Here is a 25,055-nt window from a genome sequence, read left to right as displayed (position 1 = left end):
TATATATTTTATTTTATTCAAGTATAATATAATCTTATGTTTAGAGAGACATGAGATTTGGAGTTGCATTGAATTGGAATAAAATGAAATACAAAATTATCTTAAAATTTATTAAAATTTACCTAAATTCAATTCAAAGTCTGAATTCATACTCCCTAAATATAATTTGAAGGTTTTGTTCAATTTTTAAAATGATTTACGCCTAGGAAAGGCCAAACACGCAGGGGATAATCGGGTAAATGGATCAAAATCGGATCCGAGTACCTTGTTCCGGGTCTTATTAGGGCTTTGGAAGCACAGCGCCCCAGTTCGAAGACAGCTATTTACTTCTCAAAGCTTCTACGCACCTCTGTTTCATCATCACTCTATCCCTCTCTCTACTTTCCCTTCTGTCTCCGCCGTCGAATTCTTCGATCAGGTAGTTGCTGCGTGGAAAGCGAGGAAGGAAGAAGAAAGAAAGTGGAAGAAAATGGCGTTAGCGTTCGACGAGTTCGGACGACCTTTCATAATAATAAAGGAGCAGGAGCAGAAGAGCAGGTTGAGGGGTTTGGATGCTCAGAAAGCCAACATTTCCGCCGGAAAAGCCGTTGCTCGCATCCTCCGGACTTCCCTCGGTCCCAAGGGAATGGACAAGATGCTTCAAAGCCCCGACGGCGATGTCACTATCAGTTAGTTTACCATTCTCTTACTCCACGAATGTCTCGAACTTGGGCTTGTTTAGGGCTTTGATTCTTTATTTTCTTGTTGATCTATGGCTTGTGAATTGGCAATGAAGTTTTGGTGTAGATTTATTAGGGTTATTAGAGGAGGCTGTAATGATCCCAAATGTGATTTCGTTCGTTGCTTGGAAAACAGTGAAGTAGTTAAACCAGTTTATCTAGAAAATGGCATAACGAGGCTTTAAAATGTTGTAGTTGTAGCCATTGTATTCTTGAAGGTATGGGCAAGTATCTCGCATATGGATTAGTTGTTCTTTGAGATTCTTATCCGAGGTTCAAAACCGATTCATTTCTCCTAGCATCTTGCTGGTTTGTGGCGTCTTTTAGAGCTGAACAAGTCAGTTCTTATGCAAATTATTGTGATTAACCTTTCACAAACAGTACTCTTTGGCTTCTCTTTCATGGCTTGGAAAATTAAAAAAAAAATGATTTTTCCGCTACTCCATGGTTAAAAAAATTATTCCTTTTAGGATCTTTTAGCTTCTGGGTTAACTAACTTTTTACAAATGTATTGTTATCAGCAAATGATGGGGCAACAATTTTGGAGCAGATGGATGTTGACAATCAGATAGCGAAGCTAATGGTTGAACTATCTCGGAGTCAGGACTATGAAATTGGTGATGGCACAACAGGAGTAGTTGTTATGGCCGGTGCGCTTCTAGAGCAGGCTGAACGTTTATTAGAACGTGGTATTCATCCCATTCGGATTGCAGAGGGCTTTGAAATGGCTTCAAGGATAGCAGTTGAACATTTAGAGCACATAGCTCAGAAGTTTGATTTTGGAGTTACAAATATAGAGCCTTTGGTTCAAACTTGCATGACTACTTTATCCTCAAAGATGTAAGTCACCCCTTTGTAGTCCTCCAACATGCTTTCACATGGTCATTGGCATAAAAATATTTTGTGTTCTTGCCATATTTCTCTAGGAGAGTAGAATGGTATTTCATTAACATTCCACAGCATGCTAATTATCTCCTGTTTATAATGAGAATTTGTCCACAATTTGTTTCTTGCTTGATTTATTTATTTATTTGTTTGTTTCCTGTCTTATTCATTGCCATTCATTCATAGATTCGTTTTGTTTAAAGTTGAAGTTTAATGATAGCTTAGTGACAAATTCTTTATCTTTCCTTTCCATTTTCTAGAACATTTCCTGTCTCTTTTACTAGAAAAAAATTTGTCATTGGCTGCCCTCCCTGTCTTAGACATGGGTTTGTGGACTGTTTGCCCACGGTAAGTGGACATTGAGGTAGTTCTATGCTGTAGGAGTTAGTTTTCTTTATTAATTGAAGCCTAAATTTTGATGCAGAAATTGAGATCAAACAAAGAATTAGAATGCATTGATGGCTGTATGAGTTTAGGGAATGCGATGATGGGTGAAAGCTGCATTAGTTAGGGAGAGAACTCTAATTTTTTACTTTTTAGTTGATCCACACTAGTTTCTTTTCACCATAGAAATAACTCTTAGACTCAAGAGTTGGGTGAACACTGTTCACGAGCTCTTTTTGACATGGGTGAACCTGCCAATTTTATTTTGATATCCAATAGCTTTTTCTAGATTGCAATGCAGAAATTAAGATCAAACGAAGAATTATAATGCAGTGATGGCTATGTGAGCTTAGGGAGTATGATGTTGGGCGATGGCTGCATTTAATTAGGTAGAGAACCCTAACTTTTACTTTTTAGTTAATCCAAACTTATTTCTTTCCGGAAGAGAAATAGCTCCTAGAGTCAGAGTTGGGTGAACACTGTTCATGAGCTCTTTTTTGACTTTGGTGAACTGCCAATTTTATTTTGATATCCAATAGCTTTTTCTGGGATGCAAAAGTTATTGACGTGAATGGGCGGTGGATACTTTGGAAATTGGTGTATTAGGAATGGTAATGGCAATTGTAATTTTATTTTATTTTGAATTGTATGTTTTTTTTTTTGCTTGAAATTACCCATGATTAAATACATTTGCCATGATGATAATACAGCTACTTTTAGATGATTATGTAATTTACATGACTAATGACATTGTTATAGACTCATGACGACATCAGAGCAACTTTTGAAGTGATTGTACTGTTAGATGTTTTAGGTAGATGTGAATGTAAAACAGCCATTGTACTTTACATTGCAGTGTGAATCGATGCAAGCGCAGTTTGGCAGAAATTGCTGTTAAAGCTGTTCTGGCTGTTGCTGATTTAGAGAGGAAGGATGTTAACTTAGATATGATTAAAGTTGAAGGCAAAGTTGGGGGGAAGCTGGAAGATACTGAACTTATATATGGGATAATTGTTGACAAGGATATGAGCCATCCACAGATGCCAAAGCAAATTGAAGATGCAAAAATTGCTATATTGACTTGCCCTTTTGAGCCACCAAAGCCAAAGACTAAGCATAAGGTTGATATTGATACAGTTGAAAAGTTCCAGACCTTGCGTGAACAAGAGCAGCAGTACTTTGATGACATGGTTAAAAAATGCAAGGTGGGGTTAGCTGATCGCATGTATTTAATATTATATATATTTTCATATTTATGAATTTGACTCAGATAAGGGTAGCCTAGGTGCAATGGTAAAGTTGTCACCGCATGCCTTGGAGGTCATGGGTTTGAAGTGTGGAAATAGCCTCTTGCAAAAAATCAAGGTAAGGCTGCGTACTATAGACCCACTGTGGTCCGTCCCTTCTCTGAATGCCACATATGCGGGACCTTTGTGCACTAGGCTGCCCTTCTTTTATGAATTTGTCTCAGATCTGTTTCCTTTTGATTGTATGGGTAATTTTCTTCTGTGATCATTAAGCTGGGATGTAGATGTATATCTTATATACTCCTGATTCTGACTTGAGTTACAGGATGTTGGTGCCACCTTGGTCATCTGTCAATGGGGGTTTGATGATGAAGCAAATCATTTGTTAATGCATAGAAATTTGCCTGCTGTCCGTTGGGTTGGTGGTGTAGAGTTGGAGTTGATAGCAATAGCCACAGGTTTGAATGAATTCAGATTTCTATACTTATATTACTTATTACAGTTGCTATCTTTTTTACTCTGTTTTTATTCACACTACAACCTTGTTGTATCTTTGTAGGGGGGAGAATTGTGCCAAGGTTCCAAGAATTGACTCCAGAAAAGTTAGGAAAGGTATGTCTTCTACATTTATTTTCTCTTTCTTCTGTAGACAATAATATATCAAGGAAGATGTATTTTCCTTCTCTATCTAGTGAATGTAGCTGGTGACATAGTATTAATTGACAAATCGGAGTAAATGGCAGAACTCATGGAGAAATGACTTGAATAAGGTTGTAGTATAAGTTGGTTATAGATAGAAAACACGGTATGCATTGTTTATGAAATTTTGGCAGAAACAGGAATTGTAAAGATTGACAGTGGACCTTGACAAGAGCTGTCTTTGTGCTTAGAATACTGATGCTTTGCATTGTTGCTCTGTGTTGAGAAAAATCTGTCAAACAACAAAGAATGAAGAAAAAATTCATGTTTGTGCTGTAAGGCTGGTCACAAATTATGATGTAGCAAGGTTTTTGTGGTGGCTGTACAGTTGTAATCCTGCATGAGCAGTGGCCAATTAGTTTTGAAGGAAGGTAATTATGAGGGAGCTATAAGTTATCACTAAAGTCCTCTTTATTTTTGCACCATCATTCCTTGTAAATTTTCAATTACGCCCCAATTACACAAGTGTAAATGATTGAAATTAATGATAGCGTAAAGAAAATAGCGGTATCAAAATTGGATATGACGTAAAGGCGGTGTTGTTTAGAGGAAAATGATTTATGGGTTGATTTTTTGGAAAAGTGGGAATGTTTGCGAATCAGTTGTGTGAATGGAGTTGTTAGTTCTTACTGAAGAGAAGTTATTTGGTAGGTTGAATCTTGTATCGTAAAGTGTGCTTGTGTAACATGTCTTGAGTAAGCAAAATGAGTGATGGATGCATGGGGTTACTGTAGAGTTGAGTTTAGCTGGAATAAGGATGCTGGGATGGATACGTATATATTGAGAAGAAAATTCAAGATAGAAATAAATGCATCAAGGACCCATATTGTAAATGATAGTACTGACTGAGGACGAATGGGTTAGGATGAGACCATGGTTCGAAATCGCGGTCGCGGGTAACGTCGCGAAACGGTCGCGGGTCGTGGGAGACGCGGGTGTTACGTAACAGGAAGCGGGCGTAACAGTCGTAAATTTTTTTCATGCATGCACAACCATGCCAAAATTTAAAAATAAGCATGAAATCCATTAATACATGATTTTTAATGAATTTTGAAGGCTTTCATTCAACCTACAAATGCTTTTTAATAGGCATTATGATTTTTATATTAATTTTAGTGCGCTGTTTACAAAAAAAAGCATATTTTTTTTATAGTTTACATTACTTTAATGAGTAAAAGGATGTAGAAATGTAAGAATCAATTAATTAAAGTCATAAAGTTACTAAAAATGAATCAATACTCAATAAACTTAATACTTAATATACACATTACACATACATGAATTTAAAAAGTAATTAATATCAAATATCAATAAATAGTTGAAAATACATGAATACAATATTACAAATTTATAACATAACACATGTCACCACCAAAAAGAATGACGTGGAGGGTCTTCATAATTTGCATCTGTATCTTGAGATTGGGATGGGAAATTATCTCCCCATCCTTGTGGAAATACATAGTTGAATGAACCCAAGTTTGCGTCATTTTGTTGTTGCTCTTGAAAATGTACTGGTGATGAAAATTCTCCTGAATAATGTCTATAAGTTGGGGCAGGGGCTGGCTCTGGGTAGTGTGTAGAAGAAGACTCACTAGATCCTGAGATTCCTGATCCACTGGGATAAAAATGTGAGTCACGAGATGCATAATGTGGATATGCTGGATGAGATCCATATGATTGTGATGATGAACCATCTAAACCAAACTACGAACCACACCATATGAATCTTTAGTAGAATCGCTAGGGTCACCACGAGCATTCCTTCTCCTGGGTTGTGAAGATTGGTTCCCTGGAGGAATACCCAAGTCATAATTTTCAGGTATGTCATGTAGTCCATAAGGATCAGAAGGATATATATCCCTTCCAAATGATGTCCCTGTATCATATCCATAATTATATTCTACACCGCCGCCTCCACCACCACCACTTCCACCCCCCCCAACCCCAGCTCTAGCACCACTATTACCATCATCATCACTTGGTGGGCTCAAACCAAGATTGTCATCACTTTGTGTACGTTCAGGGCTTGAACTTGAATCATCATGCGCGTTTATTGGTGGTTGATCATCTCCTTCTGTAGTACCACCAACCTCTTCATTTAACCAATTTGAATTGTCCTGACCGTCGAGTAGTGGTGTCTCTCTCTCCTCTAACCATTGACTTAAAGGATCATCTTCTTCGAAAATGTAGTCCAAATTGATAGGATTGAAACCCTCTTCAATTTCTCGTTGGCTTTTTCTCATTGTACGTCTTAACTTTAACCTCATGTTGTAATGTACGAAAACAAGTTTTTGTAGTCTCATGTACTTTAATCTATTTCTTGTTTTCCTATGGATGAGGCTAAAGGTGCTCCAATTACGCTCACAGTTCGAAGCTGATGTGGTCTGGCTAAGAACTCTAATTGCTATTCTTTGGAGCTTAGGAGCACACAAGCCATAATGAATCCACCATTCAGCTGCATAAATAATTAAAAAGAGTTTTATGTTAGTATAGCGTATTTCAAAAGTCAAATTTGAACACAAAGAGAGAAAATAGAGTAATTCTCCATTATTTAGCTATATAGCCATATTTACTAGGATTTGTTTGTTTCATTGTCCTTTGAGCCAACGGGGTTCCAAAAGTCTTCTGCCTATCTCGATATAGCAACAACTAAAAAAGGATGATTGTGAAATATAATTAATTAATTAAATGTATTAATAATTATTCTTAAAAGTATTACAGAATACTAGAACAATTCATTATTCAATTTAATGGAACCAATACTTACTTGATTAATAGCCCGAATTTGAGTATCTATATCGGGTACCAACTTGGTTATCACTTTTTTAACTCCATCCATGACTTCTCTAGCAACTTTAGGGGAGGGTGGGGCACCATAAAGAAATTGTGGGTTCAAAAAATACCCTACAATTAAATTTAGAAACATATTAATCAATAGTTTTCTAATGCAACTATGCATAATTTAAAAGTTAAAATAATAAGAAATTGTATTTGATTTACACTTACCAGCAGCGTGCAAATCTTGGTGCAACTGAAAACTCCACCGGTTGTCAATAATTTTCCAATAGTCTTTGTAAAACCGGCGATCTTTTTGAATGGCCAACTTTGCCCTATCAATTGTCTCGTATATGAAGCCCATGGTTGGTTTTTCATCACCATCAACCAATTTAAGAACTTTCACCAAGGGTTCTTGCACTTTAATTATATTAGAGGCGTTTTGCCAAAACTCTTTGCCTAAGATAATTTTCTTTTAATCATATGCTGGGTCTGATTTTGCCATTCCAAACCTTGAGTTTTTCCAAGCATCAGATGTAAACATTTCCCTTAGTGCTTGTTTATGCCTGACAATAGTCTCCAAAGCAATGAAATTTGTGGCAAATCGAGTGATGGCAGGGCGAAGTAACTCTCTATTATTTGTGAATTTCTTCATGAAATTCACTGTTCATGTGTGGTTGTAAATAAATGAGGTTATTGTTCTTGCATCTTCTAACACCTTCTTCACGTTACTTTTCTTACCAATATCTTCAAGAATAAGGTTTATGCAATGAGCTGCACATGCTGTCCAGTAGAGATTGGGCCTCTTCTGCATTAATAATTTTCCTCATGCCTTCATTGCAGCTTCATTATCAGTCACTATTTGGATAACATTCTCCTCTCCAATTTCTTCAACCACCTCGTCCATTAATCTGAAATGAAATTATAGATTCAATAATTACTACTATTTAATTAAAAACATGCAAGTCCATAATACTATTTGCATATACAATTAAAATTAGAAAATTACTTGAAATAATGTTCAGCTGTTCTGCTTGGCACATTAGAGGCATCAATTGATTTGTGAAACACGGTGCCTCTTGCAATAAACTAAAAAGTTTATAATGTGTTTTTTAGTTGGTCTTGACCAACCATCACACATAAGTGTTACACCTCTCTCCTTTCAAATTCCAGCAAAAAAGCTATATAATTTTTCATTTCTTGATACTCTTGCTCCAAATAAATTTCAGATATCTCATAGGGTGATGGACCCTTCACCCCCTTTCCAACCTTTGCAGCAATATCAAGCATAGGCTGGAATCCGATTATAAATTAGGAATTTTCCAACTGCTTTTCCTAATTTACTTCTTAAACCTTTCAGTAACTCTGTGTTGATTTTTGGTTGTTTCGCACTCTTGCTTCTTTCTAAAATAGGATCCATTGCCTTTAGTCTAGCTTCAGGGGCATCAGGATTGATCCATTGTCGTCCACTACCTCCAGCTTCTCGATCACTATAAGATCGAGCTCCTGCTCTATTGAAACCATTGGTAGCACCACTGCAGAGCCACCTCCCTCTTCATAAATATTACCCCTTCCAGTTGTTCTTGCTCGAAATCTTTGTCTCTCTTCCCATTGTTGTTGTGATCGCATGCTTTCTTGTCGAGCAAATCTCATACTTTCTTCTTCCAAATCTTCTTCATCGCTCAAATTCTCAAAATCTCCTCTAATTTGGGCTTCTGCTTCTTCTTGCCTTTTTTTTTTATCTCTTTTCTTCTCAGCATACTGTTGTAGATGTTTCATCATTTGTTCACTTACTTGTGTGGTCACATTTGAGCATCCAGCTACTTGACCCTTTTTATGTGCCAAGTGTTGTTTCAAGCGTGTAATGCCCCCTTTGATTATCTTCTCACTTAACTTACACATAATAACATGTCTATTACCGTCCACCGCAGTACCAAAATGCCATCCAATATCCTTACTAGGTAAGTTTTTATTTCCTCTATCACGTGACATATTGATAGACTTAATTTGATGATCTCTACACAAAATATAAAGAAAATACAAAGTTACAACCTTCCTACAATGGCAGGAATAATATAATTAGTAATTTAGTAAATATTAAATAATAAGTACTAAATAGTCCTAATTTTAAATACTTATTACGTAAAAATAAAGTATAATATTTGATTAAAAATAATAAGTAATGTTTATTATTTTTATATTTAAATAAACAAAATTATAAAATATTAGATATTTTATTACAAAAAAAATATATTCCTTTATCTTTAAAAAGATATTTTCATTATTTTTTATAGCTTGATTTTATTTTCATTTATAACTATAAGAAATTAACATTGTAATTTTAAAAGTGAAAAATATTTTTGCTCTACTTTCATATACATCACAGCATCACAAATAGAGATCCATATATTACAAATTGACTATTTAATATTTTAAGCATTTTCTCAGTATATGGATTAAAATTAAAATTTTCTACAAATTCCAATAGTAATTAGTAAAAATCAGATTTATTAATGTATTAACTATTAGGTTAATTTTTTTTTTATTAAGTTATCAATTTTTATTTTATTTGATAACTAAAAACAAAAAATAGATGTAAACATTTATTTTACCTAATTTTAAATTTAAGGTCAAAATGATGTTTTAAAACTTAAAAAATATTAATAAACAGGGTCACCCTACTCAAGAAATGGCAAGTATACACATGTAACATAAAATGGGTGACAGATGTTATTTAATTTTTTTTTCTTTTATAATATGAATATTATTTAATATTTTTTCAATAGATGGGAGTGAATATGATATCTTCTTTATCAAAATGACCACTTTGTCCTGCTGACATAAATAGTATGTTATCCAATTGGTGCCATGAATTAATTTTATTTCTATAAGTTTGGCAAATCCTAAGACTAAATATTATAATAATTGTGCAGAGTATTCCTTGGAATTCTTTAAGAATGGTGAAAAATAGAGCTCAATTAAGCCTAGATAATATAAAATGCCATCACATGGATGTCTTGTGTACATACATTATTTTAATGCTTTGTTTAGATGGTGAATGCAGTAGTGGATAATAGGATATTCAAATATTATTATAAAAAAGGCTTCAATTATTATTGGTAAATATTAATTATTTACTAACCTTAAAAAATATTAATTATATACTATTAATAATTGCTTGCTATGTCATGGAATTAATTTTCATAATTATCTTTCAAAAAATATAATACAATTAAAATATTTATAAATTAAGGAAATTTTATTTTACATAATTATTAATGATTTCTAATTTTTTACTCTATTAAATTACTTTTTTTTTTAAATTCAATTTAACAAACCTATTTTACAACAAAATATAATTTAAAAAAAAAAATAGAATGAAAAGTGCTGTGGGTGCAACAAAATATAATTTAAAAAAAAAAAACATAATGAAAAGTTCTGTGGGTGTTGAGTGTTAGTGTTAGAGTGTCTCATACGCTGGGGCCTGGGAGTCGAGTCAGACCGAGAGAGGGGAGGGATTCGAGGGAACTCGGAGGAGCCTCGAAGGAGCGAAGGCTGCGAAGCACGAAGCAGCGATGACTCCAAGCTCCGAAGCTGAAATCGAGAGGCTGGCTGGTGGCGACTGCGACGACTAGCGGAGGAAGGTGCCGACTGCGACGACTGGCGGAGCTGCTGCAGACCTGTCGCCGTCGCCGGTGACTCGCCAAGTTGCTGGAACTGCAAGTCTGCAATTCCTGAGTCCTGGAAGGCTGCGAAGTGCAAAGATGAGTAGATCTGCTCGGTAGCCTCGGTGTGCTCACTCTCAGGCTTCAAAGCCTTCTTTTTGCTTCGCCCAACAAATTTTCAAGGTCAGTTTGTAACTTTCCATTTTACCCTTTGAATGGCAGATGGGTGTGGGGACTGGGGAGAGGGGGAAAGCAGCGCTGCTGCCTGCTGCTTGCAGCAGAAAGCCTTCAGCGAATCTGCGACCTGTCGGCCATGTAACGGACGTTACGACGTGTAACGTTGGGGTATCGGCCGTTACGTGCCGTTACGCCTACGTAACGGCCGTTATGGCTATGAATTTTTTCCGAACCGCATTATCGGCCCGTATTGGTTTCGGGGCTTCAGATTTCCGTTATGTGTAGCGTAACGGCCGTTATTTAAAACCATGGGATGAGTAACATCTTGAATATCTGCACACATCTCTGTGTATATACAAGCCCATGTGCATGTTGAAATGTACGCAAATAAGCTAGGAAAGGGAGTCGATATCAAACAGTAAGTTTTTGAGAATCCTATACAATGTAGTGCACATTTATAACAGGTTCTACCTTGTGATTATTGTGAAGTCAAGTTTTGTATAATTGAACATAGTTGGGATGGACATCTCTTGAGAAGACATCTTGAACATTTGCACACTTCTCATTTGATATGCACATACACATTTGCTGGATACATGAATTTTTATTATATGCACATTTTCGTTGAAGTTATTTGTGCTTTTCGTATGTTTCCACATTTAGTACCAGTTCACAAAGTTTACTTCCAATTCTCAGATTATCTCTTACAAGGATGGATTCCCAAGCTGCTTTGCAAGTGAATGAAACAAATTTTTTGGGAGCTTTAGCTCACTGGCACAGCCTTCCAGGCATAAGTAGCTGCCCCCCTTCCTCTTGGTTGGTTGTGGGAAAGTTTTGACTGAGAACAAAGTTTCACCACCCCCCATTTGATGGTATCTTCCAAATGATTGTTGATTTTAGTTTTGCGTGAGGCCCTAGGAAGGTCTCTGCTTCCAACACAGAGTCTTGGACTTCTCTTCTAGAAGACAGGTCTCAAGCCGCTACCAGTCTCCCCAATAGGGACCACATTAGCCACCAAATCATCCTCCTTGATTCTATTCCCATGCCTACTAACAAACACAATAAATTTGAAAAACCCATTTTCACCATTTATGATACAGTACTTTTCCAGAGCTGGAAACTATGGGAAATCCTAACCTCAACAGAGAACTAGCCCCCATTTGCAAGCCTAAACTACTTCACAATAACTGAGTTCCATGAAACCTCCTCTCCTTAAGCCAATAGGGCCTGATTGCAAACTGCCTCAAAACGCTGGCCTCTCCATCTCTGATTGAGGAATGCTCAAAATTCCATTCAATTGAATGGAAATGGAATTTTGTTTCCTCATTTCAACTTTCCCAATGTTGGAAGTTGATAAGCTATATAATATTTTCTTGATTAAGGTTAGCTTGTCTTCTTCTGATAGATAATGCCTCTTCCACCCCTGCAAGCCTAATCTTTCAACAACATGGCTTTGGCCTTATGTGAAGCTTTAGAATCAAGTTGCTTCAGGTTCCTTGCTTCTCAAACTGGGATAATTTTCCTTTTTCTAAACATTTTTGAAAGATTTTCCATACATCGACCACAAACCAAGCCTTAAGTACCATTAGGTCTGGTTAGCTACATGAATCTTTTTCCCCCAATTTAAGCAATCTTGGGCAATTTCTTCTGGCTATTAAAAAAATCCTCTCATTCCTACTTACTCTAGGTCTGCCCTACCCCTTCTATTGCCACTAAGGGTCACTAGCTAACTCCTCGTTGGTGCTTTATTTGGCCGACATTGCACATGCTCAAATCATCTAAGCCATCTCTCCCTCATCTTATCTTCTAGAAATTCTATGTCTAACCTATTATGAATATGTTCATTCCTTAATTTATCTTTTTACGATATACCACTCATCAACCTTAGCATTCTCATTTCAACAACCTTTACCTTTTGGATATGTTGTTTCTTAGTTGCCCAACATTTTGATCCATATAGCATAGTAGGGTCTCATAGCCATCCTATAAAATTTTCCTTTTAATTTTAAGGGTATTCTACTACACACGCCGAAGCACTTCTTATTTTACCCTCCTTGTTTAACTCTATGCATAGCATCTTCTTCAATTTCTCCTTTAACTTGCATAATAGATCCATGAGTTCAAAAATTACTAGTGCTATTAATTTCTTAACTATCGAGTTCAATATTTCTCCAATATTCCTCCTATCATTGAAATTACATTTTATATATACTGTTTTATTTTTACTTATTTTAAAACCTCTACATTCTAAAGCTTTTCTCTATAATTCTAACTTAGATTCTACTCATCCCATAGTTTCATTAATCAAGACAATATCATTTGCAATCAACCCACTGGATCTTCATTTTGGATACTCCTAGTAGGTTTGTCCGTCACTAGTGCAAAAAGATAAGTGCTGTAAGAAGATCCTTGATGTATACCTATTATGATTGGAAATTCCCTAGATTCTCCACCTATGGTCCTAAGGCTAGTCATTATTCTATTGTACATATCCTTAATGACATTAGTGTACCTTCTCCATACTCCCCGCCATATAACTTCCTTAGATGCATTATCATAAGCTTTTTATAAGTCAATGAAGACCATATTTAAGTACCTTTTCTTTTCCCTAAACTTTACCATTAGTATTCTTAAAAGATATCTAACTTTTGTGATTGATCTCCTAGGATAAAACTAAATTGATTTTTTAGAGTTTCGTTTCTAACCTTCTTCTTTATTCAATTACATTTTCGCTATAGTTTCATTGTAGGACTCATAAGGATCCCACAATAGTTATTACAATTTTGAATATCTCCTTTGTTTTCGTATATAGGTATTAAAGTGTTATTCCTCCATTCATTTGACATTTTCTTAGCTTTTATAATTGTGTTAAATCAAGTGGTTAAACATGTTATCATCTAAGCATTTCCTAAATTTGATTTGGATGTTATCCATTCCCGTAGCTTTTCCATTTTTCACTTTTTTTAATGCAAATTTAACTTCATTAGCTCTAATATGCAAATTTTATATCTAAGTTTAAGCCTTCTACGTAGTTTTCATTAAATATCTAATTGACGTAACTTCTTTGTCTTCTTTTATGTTTTCTTCTTTAACTGAGACACTATCATCCTCATTTTTTATACACTCTATATTACCTAAGTTCTTGTTCTTTATTTTTTTTAGCTCTAGCAAGTTTAAATATGTTGCTTTCCATTTTTTTTTTTTGTATCTAATCTTTTGTATAAATTACTATATGCTCTATATTTAAATTTACTAATGACTCTTTTTGCATCTTTTCTTGCCTCTTTATACTTTTAGAAGTTTTCCTTGCCATGTTTATACCAATTTTTTTGTCTTTACAAATTTTTGGACACCTTGATCCCATCACCACCTTCCTTTACTAGTTGAGAACTTTGCTCTAGATTCATCCAAAATCTCTTTTGTTATCTTTTTAATAGAGCCAATGTTTTAAATCGCGGTTGCGGGTAAAGTTGCATCACGATCGTGGGTATCGTGGGATGCGGGAGAAGCAGATGTTATGTAACATGAAGCGGTCGTAGCGGCCATGATTTTTTTCCATGCAAGCACAACCATGCCAAAATTGAAGAATAAGCATGGAATTTTTTAAAACATTATTTTTAATGAATTTTGATAACTTTTATTCGATGAACAAATTCTTTTTAATATGCAACATGATTTTTAAATTAATTTTAGTGCACTGTTTACAGGAAAAGTCATTTTTTTAATACCTTCCACTACTTTAATGATTAAAAAATTTAGAAACGTAACTGAAAATAGAAACTAATTAATTAGAGACATAAAATGAGTTAATATACAATTATACATGCACATGAAATTCATTAGCATCAGTCAGTGAAATAGTTACTTCTAATAGTTCCATATAATTTTATCATTTTCTAGAAATTTAATTTTAAATTTTTCCTATTCAAAATAGCAATAAGTCAATAATTAAGCAAGCATAAATGTTTGGGACATTAGGGGTTAGGCAATTTAGGCCCATTAAGCAATTTAAGACTAAACAGATAGCTGTTTCATTGTATTTAATACTTAGTAGTTAATACTTGGCAGTTACATATTCTTTTGTATCTTCTAACAATTTTAATTTTTAAATTCTCTAAATATCAATAGCTAAGTATAGCAATTTAGGCCATAATTTTAATTTTTAAATTCTAATATTCAAAATATCAGTAACGAAGCATCACAATCTAGGCCATTAGGGATTAGGCAATGTAGGCCCATAAAGCAAATTAATTAGTTAAGCTATTGCGTAGCAAATGAGCAATTAAAAGTATAAGTAACTAAGTACTAAGTAGGAAGTTGAAGTAGTTAAGTTATAAACATTGCATAAGCTTAAGCTGTAAGTAGCAAATTAATTAATTAAGCACTTATGCTATAAGCATTGTTTAAGCTTAAGTCATAAGTAGCAAATTAATTAGTTAAGCTAATAAGCTGCGTAACTTGCTTTAGCAAAAAAAAAGGGGGTTGGAATAAATTGAACATGCTGGCAATAGGCAAGACCACGAACAGGAAGTCGAGAACTCACGAACACAGAGCGTCTCCCATTCCTGAACCCTCTTCAAAGCTCAAACCCTCTTTGGATCTACTCAAACCCCAAGTTTCTAGCTTGATTTCTTACTCAAATCTACCCAAATCACTTCCAAACATCCACAAATTTCTTCCCAAATGGATGAAATTTCAAACAAAAGGAAGGGGATGCAGTAGATCACCTTCATATGGCGATTTCAAGCACAAATTTCTGTTTTGGCAGTCATAGATCACTGTATCTAAGGTGGACGACCTTGGGGAGAGGGAGAATTGCGGCAAAACTCGGAAAAATCAGGAATAAATGAGGTATTTTTCAGTGTATAGGGATCTTGGCAGGGAATGGTGGTGTAACTGGCCGTAACGGAAGCATTACACCGGTTATGGCCGTGATTTATTTTCCTCACCACTATAGCGGTCTGTATCGATATTGGGGCCTTGAATTTCGTTATGTGACGGCCGTTATGCTTACGGCTGTTATTTAAAACCATGAGTAGAGCTAGCTATCCTACTCGAAAGAGTGTTTGCATTGACACTATCCCCTTTTGTCCAATCACCTTCCTTGATCATTTTATTTTTAAATTTTATTATATATTCTTCCTTTAGGTACCACTACCTAGTTCTTTTGCATTGTTTTATTTTACACAGTCTCTTATGTTTTTTTAATAAATATATCTAGCACTAGAACTCTATGTTGTGTGGTTAAACTTTTACTTGGGATAATTTTTTACAATCCATGCATGCTAAACTATTTATCATCCTAGTTAAGAAAAAATCAGTTTGATTTTATTTTGTCTTATGTTTGAAGGTTATTAAGTGTTCTTCCCTTATCTTAAAGCTTTTATTCATTGTAATAAGATCAAATGACTTGGCAATGTTTAGGATCATCTCTGGTCTCGTTTTTTTATCTCCATATCCATGTCCTTCATGTATCCTCTCATAACCTTTATTGTCCTTTATAATGTATCCATTTTCATACGCTCCTATGAATATTTTCTCAGTATTTAACTCTTCCCCCAAAAAAAAAAAAAATGTTTTTAAGGATTTCTGCTAAGCCTATTTGAGGAGCATTAGCACTAATTTCATTTATTATCTATTGACCCAAGACCATCTTAATTTTTATGATATTATACCCTACTTCTTTAACATCTGCAACACTATCTTTTAGGTCTGTCTACCATGACTCCTACCCCATTCTTACCAAAGTTTTAAAATCCTGATTTTTTAGTTTCTTTAGCTTTCTTTCCTGCACACTAGTCCTTATACTCATTTGCCTCTAGGACCACATCCAAAATCTGTCTACATGGCAAAAGGTATATTGTGTTTGAGAAACCAGCTCACCAATTGTATCCTTTGTTTTGAGAAAAAACTACTAGCTTTTAATTTATAAACATGCCCTCTCAAGCTTACGGTCTGAAATCCCTGGTTTCGAATGAACACTGTGAAAGTGGTTTTAATGCATTATAGATTCTCGTAAATGATCCCTCCCAGTGGAGGTGGTCATTGAATGTTTTTAATGTGTTCCATGAGTGTTTGAAAGAACTCCATTGACATCTCATCAGGTTTTCAAGTGCTTTACCCCCTAACAAGTGTTGAGGGCAGCTTCCACTCCCTTTCAATCAAAGCCCTGTCCTTCTCACCAAATTCGAGCACATCAAGTGGCCAGGAGTTTGTTGTGTTGGTGCATAACTGCTTGTAGAAGCTAACAACCCCATCAGAAGTCTCCTAAATAGTTTATCACTTTAGATTTGGATATAAGCTTCTTGTTCTTTGTCCATGAGTGATCTTGTAGTAGAACCAGGTTATTATTAGGTTTGTAAATGGGATGTACTTAGAGCAGGAGGATATAACCGAACCTGGCCCCTCAAAGGACTCAACCCACCTGCCCAAATTCGCCTTGGAGCATAGTTGGTATACCCCATACCTGTCGCACAAGATCCTTCTGAAACTGTTGGGCCAAGAGTTAAAAAAAATTATTAAAAGTTGGCGAAGCCTTTATGCTTTTAAAAGCTTGAATATGCTTATATTGTGATGCAGGGGCAGCATCAAGATTCTGCGCCATGGGATAATTTAGAAAAAATTAGAAGAGAGGAAGGAAAGGGAAAGGGAGGAGAGAGGAGATACCAGGGGGGAACTCACGTTCAATTCCAATTCAAATTCATCAATAACTGCCTACATCATGGCTTTCACACACTATTTATAAGAAATCCTCTAAACACTTGAAATTACACACATACCCCCAAAATTACATTGCATTACAAACATACCCCTAGAATGCACAATGACTACAAACAAGCCCTCAACATAAATAATCCTAATACAAGCAAACTGCACACATACTTAAACAACTAACTAACTAAGCACATTTGGGTTTTATACCCAATAAATCATTCACCTTATTCTTTGACATAGGCCTCCTAATTGGGTCGAAATGATCCATCCAAATAGCTGCTTTTCGTACTACATCAATTCCCTCCTTCTGAAAAGAACTCGCTCCATCGAGTTCGGGAAAGCATGTAGGAGTCCATCACCATGAATAGAATCATCTTGTTTTGTAAGAAAGGAACCAACAGTACATTTCAACTTGGTGAATGGAGGAATTCGTGATGACCTCAACTTATACTCCTTGTTGTCAATAGAGAGGGAATAAGAATTCTCACATCCATCATGCTTCACCTTCCTGTCAAATAACTGAGGTTGACTCAAGGATATGACAAATTTTGAGAGGAAGGATGTCACATTGCACCGTCTCCATAGTGGAATCATTCTTGAAAGTAAGTAGCGATCATGGACCTTCAAGTTGGTATTATTCACCTAAGCAATTTTGTATGGTTCAGGATGAGGCTCAACTTCCAAATTTAACTTCTTCACAGCTTCTTCAGAAACTACATTTGTGCAACTACCAGGATCAATAATCAAAGGACACAGCTGTCTTTTGGCATATCACTTGAGTTTGAAAGATGCTAGTCCACCTCCAATCCCTTATCTCTTTAATCTTGTGGGAAGAGAGCAGATGTCAAAGCACTAAACAGGTTCTCTATTGCCATCATCGTCTAAGTCACTTGGAATTTCTATTTCAATTTCAACTACTTGAGTATCATCATCATTTTCTTCTTCTTTTTCTGCAACAACCATGAATTGGTTAGGACATTGTGCAACACGATGTCCAAAACCTTGACATTTAAAGAATTCAAGTGATAGTTGGCTCTTAGAAGTTGTTCCGGAATGCTCAGGAGTCTTTCTAGAGGTATTAGTCTGAACACCTTTACCTAATTGCTCAACTCTACTGTCTTCTTTCGTACAACTCCACTAGTACTCTTCTCAAGCCGAAGAGCTGATGTAGTTCTAGGAGGATTACGTTACATGTCCCTCCTCAATCTGAGCAGCAATCTGTGTTGCATCGCCGACTGTAATGAGACGGCATGCAGTAAGTTTGGAGGCAATAGCTGGCTTCAAACCTTCTCTGTACAAAGCTATCATAATGTCCTCTTTCCATTTTATATCGGCACGAGAATCCAAATGATAGAATCTACTAATGTACTCAATCATTGTCTTTTCTTCTTGCTTCAAATCAAAGAGCTGGAGATGAACATGCTGCTGATAATTGGGAGGCACAAATTGCTTCTATATGGCTCACTTCATCTCATCCCACGTTGTACCCTCACCAAATCTCCTCCTTTTAAAGATCTCCCTTTGTTTACTCCACCAAATTTGAGCAGTTCCCTTCATATTCAATTCAGAAAAGTACTACTTTTTAGCTTCATTCATGTCATACCATCGGAAATAATACACTAAAGAATACATACGAGCCCACAAACACAGACCCACACATATTTGCATATTAATTTGTTTATATTCGGGGCTGATTTGGAGTGGATTCTATGTTAAGCGTAGCAGCACTTAGGGTTGGGAAATACAATCCCCACTTATATCCTCGAATCAGGCTTGAATCACAAAATCAATTGCAAACCTTCGTCTCTTTAGGGAACTACACTTCTGCCCTATATCAGGGCGAAACAACCAGTATATACTCTTTTTGAGAGTCATAAACCTCTTGGTTTTCTGCCCCTACAGGTTTCTTTCTTCTAGCTTTCTCTTCCACTGAGAGATTACCTCTTTCAACCTTCACTCTTGCTCTTTAATATCATTGAAAATACTTCCCAAAAAATCCATCTCTCTTTAAATCTCCATGCAAGTTCACTTTCTTAGCATTACAGCAGTTGGTCGATCTTCCACATTGTAATAATTCCACCCTTAAATATCTCTTCTAGAGCTTCTTTGGTCATCTTTTGTCAAATCAGGAAAGACATTTCCTCTTGGATGTACCTCCACTATCCACCAGAATAAGGCAGTGATATGAAGCCGTGCTGGTCAATCAAATCTGGAGTGAATTAGGGAACATCTCATCCCACTTAACTGAGAGCAGAAACCTGTCAATTCTTGAAGGGATCACATTTTTCCAGTTATTTGATCAAGTGAAAGAGTTAGATAAAATAAATGAAAACAAATGGTACATACTACATACTACACATAGCTAAACAGTGGTATTCAAAATCTTGTCCCACACATCAGCGGTAATTGCACTTACCTTTTACTTCACTGTTGTCTTAAAACTTCTGTCTATCTCTGTTTCCCATAGGGCTGTGAACACCTGAAAAATGCCACTTGACTGACATTTCTTTGAACAGGGGAGAGAGAGAGAGAGAGAGAGAGTGACTGTGTCAGTACCTCCGATTTGTTGAAACACCTCCTCTTGGATAATGAACCCAAACCGTTGCCTGAACATTGACATGTGGCTACCTCCTGCAATTGGCTGCTGTCTGCCTAATCCATTTTCCTTATATATTGGATTAATAAAATGCAAGTTTATGCAGTTACTTGCGCATTCAAAGAATATTTTGTTCCGTCCTTGTTTATGCTATCTAGGGACTGCTGACGTATTTCATAATGTTTCCTACAAGAGAATTTGCGATATTCTTGCTGGAAAATCTTTTTGCTTGTTAAATGCCTGCAACTTACCCATTATTATTTCATGTTCTACTTGTGGACTGATGTTTTTAAGTAAATCTTCTTACTTTGTATTGGCTAATTCTAATTTTTGTTTATATCTTTTTTTCTTAGGCTGGTTTAGTTCGTGAAAAGTCCTTTGGCACAACAAAGGATCGAATGTTGTATATTGAACACTGTGCAAATTCAAGAGCTGTAACCATATTTATTCGTGGTGGTAGGGATATGATTTTTGTGCTTTTCTTTTGTCTTGATTATTTTGTTTCACCCAATATTGGTTGATAATACCTGAGTTCTTAGCATGAGAGAGGCTATTCCTTTCTGTGTTGTGTGCTTGATCTATCTCTGTGGAGTTTCTGTATTCTTGCTTTATAATTTGTGCTTTATTTTTAGCACATTCTAACTTTATGTTTATTGGATGGTGGTTCACATTCAAAATTTTTTGTAACTATTATAAGTAGAATCTCCCAACTTGTGATTCGATTCAGATGATTATTATTAATTCTACACCAAATCTATTCAAATCTTACTAGCAAATCTTAAAACAACTGAATCGTTGCCAAATCTATTGATTCACCTTGTGAATCTATGAATTGATATTTGATCCGAGTGATTCTGGGCCTATCATGTCATGATAAACTTGACTAATTAAAAATCCTTAAAACTACTATTTTTTTTTTTTTGCTTTTCTTTTTTACACAATTACCTTAAATTCCTCGTCTTCACCAGTTTTGTGCTAAAAAAAGAAGTGAATATAGTACTTGTTGCCTTCACAAAACCATTCATCATTCTAGGAGGACTATAATGTTCTTTCATTGAGAACAAGGGGCAAAACACTCATCGTCTAAGGTGGTAATTCATTATGTTGTGTTGTCAAGATTCAAATGTTGGTTTTCTTAGTTTGTTCGATTATTATCTTTTTTAAGGTTAATTAATTTTCTTCTTTTTAGTTAGAGAAGAATATGCATGAAATATTTTTTTTAGTTGTTGGTAAACACCAAAATTTCAGTGTTCTAATTTTTTTTCTTTATTCCTTCCCTTCAAATAGCATAACGTTCATTTTTTATATTAATATTTCTGAACTCATTACTTTTTCATTTGTTAAGGGAAAGCATTCACATGAAATATGATTTTTTATGGTCAAAATATGATGTATTTTACTATTTTTTTGTTGTTCATATTCCAATATATGCATGTAAAATTGATTTTGGAAATTTATACCAAATCTTATGATTTGATTCAATTCAATTTCTGATTCTCTCTTTCCTAATATTTGAATTTCGATTCCCAATTCGAATCTCAATTTGACAATTATGTTTGTAACATTAATTGTACATGCAATTTGTCTCAAACTTTGACATGGTTTAGTTCCTGATGACATGTTTTACAGTGTGATAATTTGCTGAACTTTTAGGCATGTTTATGAATTTAGCATGCTGTGGATTCTGCTGTCAGAATGGCATGGTAATTAGTATAGCATGTTTTATTGGTAAACCCTTACTTCTTTTGTGTGAAAAATTGTAATGGGTTTACAGAACCTTGCAGCATTGGCAACAATTAGGATGTCCATTTTGAGAGCATGTGCACATGCCTCATTCTGCTCTTTAGTAAACTTTAAGGATCCTTTTGGATCAAAGATTTCGTTTGAGGAAAGGGAAGGAAAGGAAAATACAAATGAAATCCATTTTCCATTCTATTTTCTCTCTATCAAATACTATTAAAAATGAATCTTTGTTCCAGTATGATAAAAAAAAAAAAAAAAAAAAAAAAAAAAAAAGATGCCCGGTGCACAAAGCTCCTGCGTATGTGGGGGTCCGGGGAAGGGGCGGGCCACAATGGGTCTATAGTACGCAGCCTTACCTTGCATTTTTGCAAGAGGCTGTTTCCACGCCTTGAACCTGTGACCTCTAGGTCCCTCGGCAACAATCTTACCGCTGCGCCTAAGCTCCCCTTCTCCTATATGATAAAAAATTAAGAAAAATCAAATGTTAGTGTGTGTAGAATCAAAATTTGTCCATTGATTTGTTCCATATTTTATTTTCTTTGATAATGGAACATGAGAAAGTGGATTCTTTCACAGTTTCCTTTCCTTTTTCTAATGTTTCCCCAAGTTCCAAATGGGCCTTAAAAGGAGATCTTCTAATATTGAATTGCTGGAAGAGTGACATGCTTCGGTTCTTTTGTATGTGAAGGGTGCTGTTTGCTTGTTCTTGATACTTTTTCTGCTTGGTTTCTGCTCCCATTGATTATTGTATCTTCCTCCCCTGTTCCTTAAAAAAAAAAAAAACAAAAGAAAGAAAAAGAGGAAAAGAGAAAGAAGAAATAAAAACAAAAAAGAAAGAACCCGAAAGAACACTTAGTTATTTTTAAAAAAATTAATGATTAAGCATTATCACCCGGAAAGTCACTTCCATTTCTATTTTATTCTCCTACAGCAGAAGTAAAAATCAAATATGATTGGCCTTGAAGGCATTCAGATGATCTTATCTAAGGTTATTGTGTTTTTGATAAATAGGTAACAAAATGATGGTTGAGGAGACAAAACGCAGCATACATGATGCTTTGTGTGTCGCTAGGAATATCATCCGTAACAATTCCATTGTTTATGGTGGTGGCTCAGCTGAGATTTCTTGCTCAATAGCTGTTGAGGCAGCTGCTGATAGATATCCTGGTGTTGAGCAGGTTTGAATTTTTTTTCCCTTAATCCTTTTATTCTGTTCTATGCAATCTCTGCTAATCCCTTTTTCTCCTTGGTGTGCAGTATGCTATCAGGGCATTTGGTGATGCTTTGGATTCTATCCCAATGGCACTTGCAGAGAACAGTGGCCTCCAACCCATTGAAACATTATCGGCAGTGAAATCTCAGCAAGTTAAGGTGAGTGGGACAAAGTATCTGCACCTTTCTCTCTCTCTCTCTCTCTCTCTCATGGGCAGGCATCCACACACATGTAGCTTAAGTGCTTAACACAGACATTTAGGGTAACTGCTTTATCAATATTATAATATAAAAGTAGAATGACCATGCATTTTTTTGCCACGTGTTCTATTTGCTTTATTTTCCCCTTTTCCTCAAAATATCTTTGTGATACGTGTCAAAATTTTTTCCTGTGTGTTAATAATTTTAAATGTCATTTAACATTTAACCTACCATTTCCTTGCTCCAAGGGCATGGAGTCAAGCACGTATCCCGTTTTCCTCTATTAGATTTAAGGGCTATTAAATCCTTCTTCACTACCTCATTCCAAGTAATTTTAGGTCTACTTCTACCCTTTTTCATGTCATAAACCATAACTAATTCACTCCTCATAGGTGCTCTACTAGGCCTGCGTTTTAAATGCCAAAACCATCTATGTCGCCCTTCTGTTATCTTGTTTTCAACTGGTGCTATGCCTAAATTTTTGCATATATGTTCATTTCTTACTTTATCTTTTAATGTTAAACCACTCATCCACCACATACGCAACTCGACAACTTTCATTCTTTGTATATGTTGTTTCTTAGTTGCCCAACATTCTAAACCATAAAGCATAGCTGACTCTTTCCTTTTAATTTTAAGGGTATTCTACAATCACGCAACACACCTGACGCGCTCCATTTTATCCAACCTGTCTTAATTTTATGTACTACATTTTCTTCAATTTCCCCTTCACCTTGCGTAATAGATCCAAGATATCTAAATCTATCAGTACTGCTAGTCTCTTGTTTATCCAATTTAATCTTCTCTCTGTTGCTACTCCTTGTATTACTGAAATTACATTTTTTATATTCAGTCTTATTCCTTCTTATCCTAAACCCTTTAGACTCTAATACGACTCTCCAAAGTTCTAGCTTAGATTCCACTCCGCCCTTACTATCATCAATCAACACAGAAAGTGGAAATGATACTGAACACACCCTTAGATTTCCCATGATTCATTATTCTTTCTTTACCTACGGCAAATTATTTTCTTTTCTACTGTCTGGTAATTTGTGCTGTTTAGACCTGGAAATTCCTTCCCCCCCTTTTTCTGCTTTGTTTTCTCTGTTAAGTGCAAAATTACCACCTCTCTATTGCTGTTATGAAAGTCAGTTGATGAAGTTATAAATTTTTTTTGTAATTCCTTTTATGATAATTATATTTCCACATGTATATACAAACATATCCCCGCATTTTGCATCTTCCTCTGCTTTGATTAGATCTCAACTGCAATTTGTTGAAAATCACAAGTGCAGCATTGCTATTCTCCCAAAAGCTTCTTCCCCTCTTCATTCCCTATTCCCTTATGTTTTATCTCATTAGTTTAATTTTTAATTATATGTTCAGTAAAATCACTAAAACTTGCTTATCGACAAGCCCGTGTATAGCACCGAAGACAATGTAGTTAATAATAAAACTTTTATGTCAAATTTACAGGAGAACAATCCCTACTGCGGGGTAGACTGCAATGATGTTGGCACGAATGACATGCGTGAGCAAAATGTGTTTGAGACTTTGATTGGGAAGCAGCAGCAGATCTTGCTGGCCACACAAGTTGTCAAGATGATCCTAAAAATTGACGATGTCATTTCCCCAATTGATTATTGATGTTATCATATATATATTTGGAGCATGAGTCAGATTTAGGCCTCCACCAGACAATTGTTCTCCGTGTTGTCTTGGTTTTGCCCACTGCTATTTTTCTCGAGGAACTTAAATAGACCCATATTTCCTGGGGATTAAGATGTGTTGCTTACAGATTTGAGCTGGACTTGTCGGGGTTTGTAGCATGGTTTCTGAAAGCATTCAGTAGATTTTTGATTTTTCTGTCGCTTTTTGAAAATTTATCAAATGCTCACTCCCGTCGTAGTTGAGGTGCAGATACCGTCTCAAGATGTTTCTCCACATAGCAATTATTGTAATAGAGTTTGCCTCTTCTAGGGTATGTATCCTGTATCCTAGGTAAATGTTACGCGCGGGAGATGTTTTGTGCACT

The 25,055-nt window shown here is 35.6% G+C and overlaps 1 protein-coding gene across 1 annotated transcript; it reads left to right on the top strand.

Moving 5' to 3' along the window:
- The first annotated feature begins 214 nt into the window (after nucleotides 1–214).
- Nucleotides 215–24,886, top strand: LOC131144657 (T-complex protein 1 subunit epsilon). Its single transcript, XM_058093432.1, has 9 exons — nucleotides 215–668; nucleotides 1,241–1,559; nucleotides 2,845–3,193; nucleotides 3,561–3,693; nucleotides 3,795–3,847; nucleotides 20,218–20,320; nucleotides 22,619–22,785; nucleotides 22,865–22,978; nucleotides 24,497–24,886. The coding sequence occupies exons 1-9, from the start codon at nucleotides 470–472 to the stop codon at nucleotides 24,665–24,667; spliced, it is 1,608 nt and encodes a 535-aa protein (XP_057949415.1). The 5' UTR covers nucleotides 215–469; the 3' UTR covers nucleotides 24,668–24,886.
- Nucleotides 24,887–25,055: the final 169 nt, after the last annotated feature.

This window comes from Malania oleifera, chromosome 12, assembly GCF_029873635.1.
Source record: "Malania oleifera isolate guangnan ecotype guangnan chromosome 12, ASM2987363v1, whole genome shotgun sequence".
NCBI lineage: Eukaryota > Viridiplantae > Streptophyta > Magnoliopsida > Santalales > Ximeniaceae > Malania > Malania oleifera.
The sequence above is the reverse complement of the archived record's forward strand: the minus strand, read 5'-3'. Positions and strand labels throughout refer to the sequence as shown.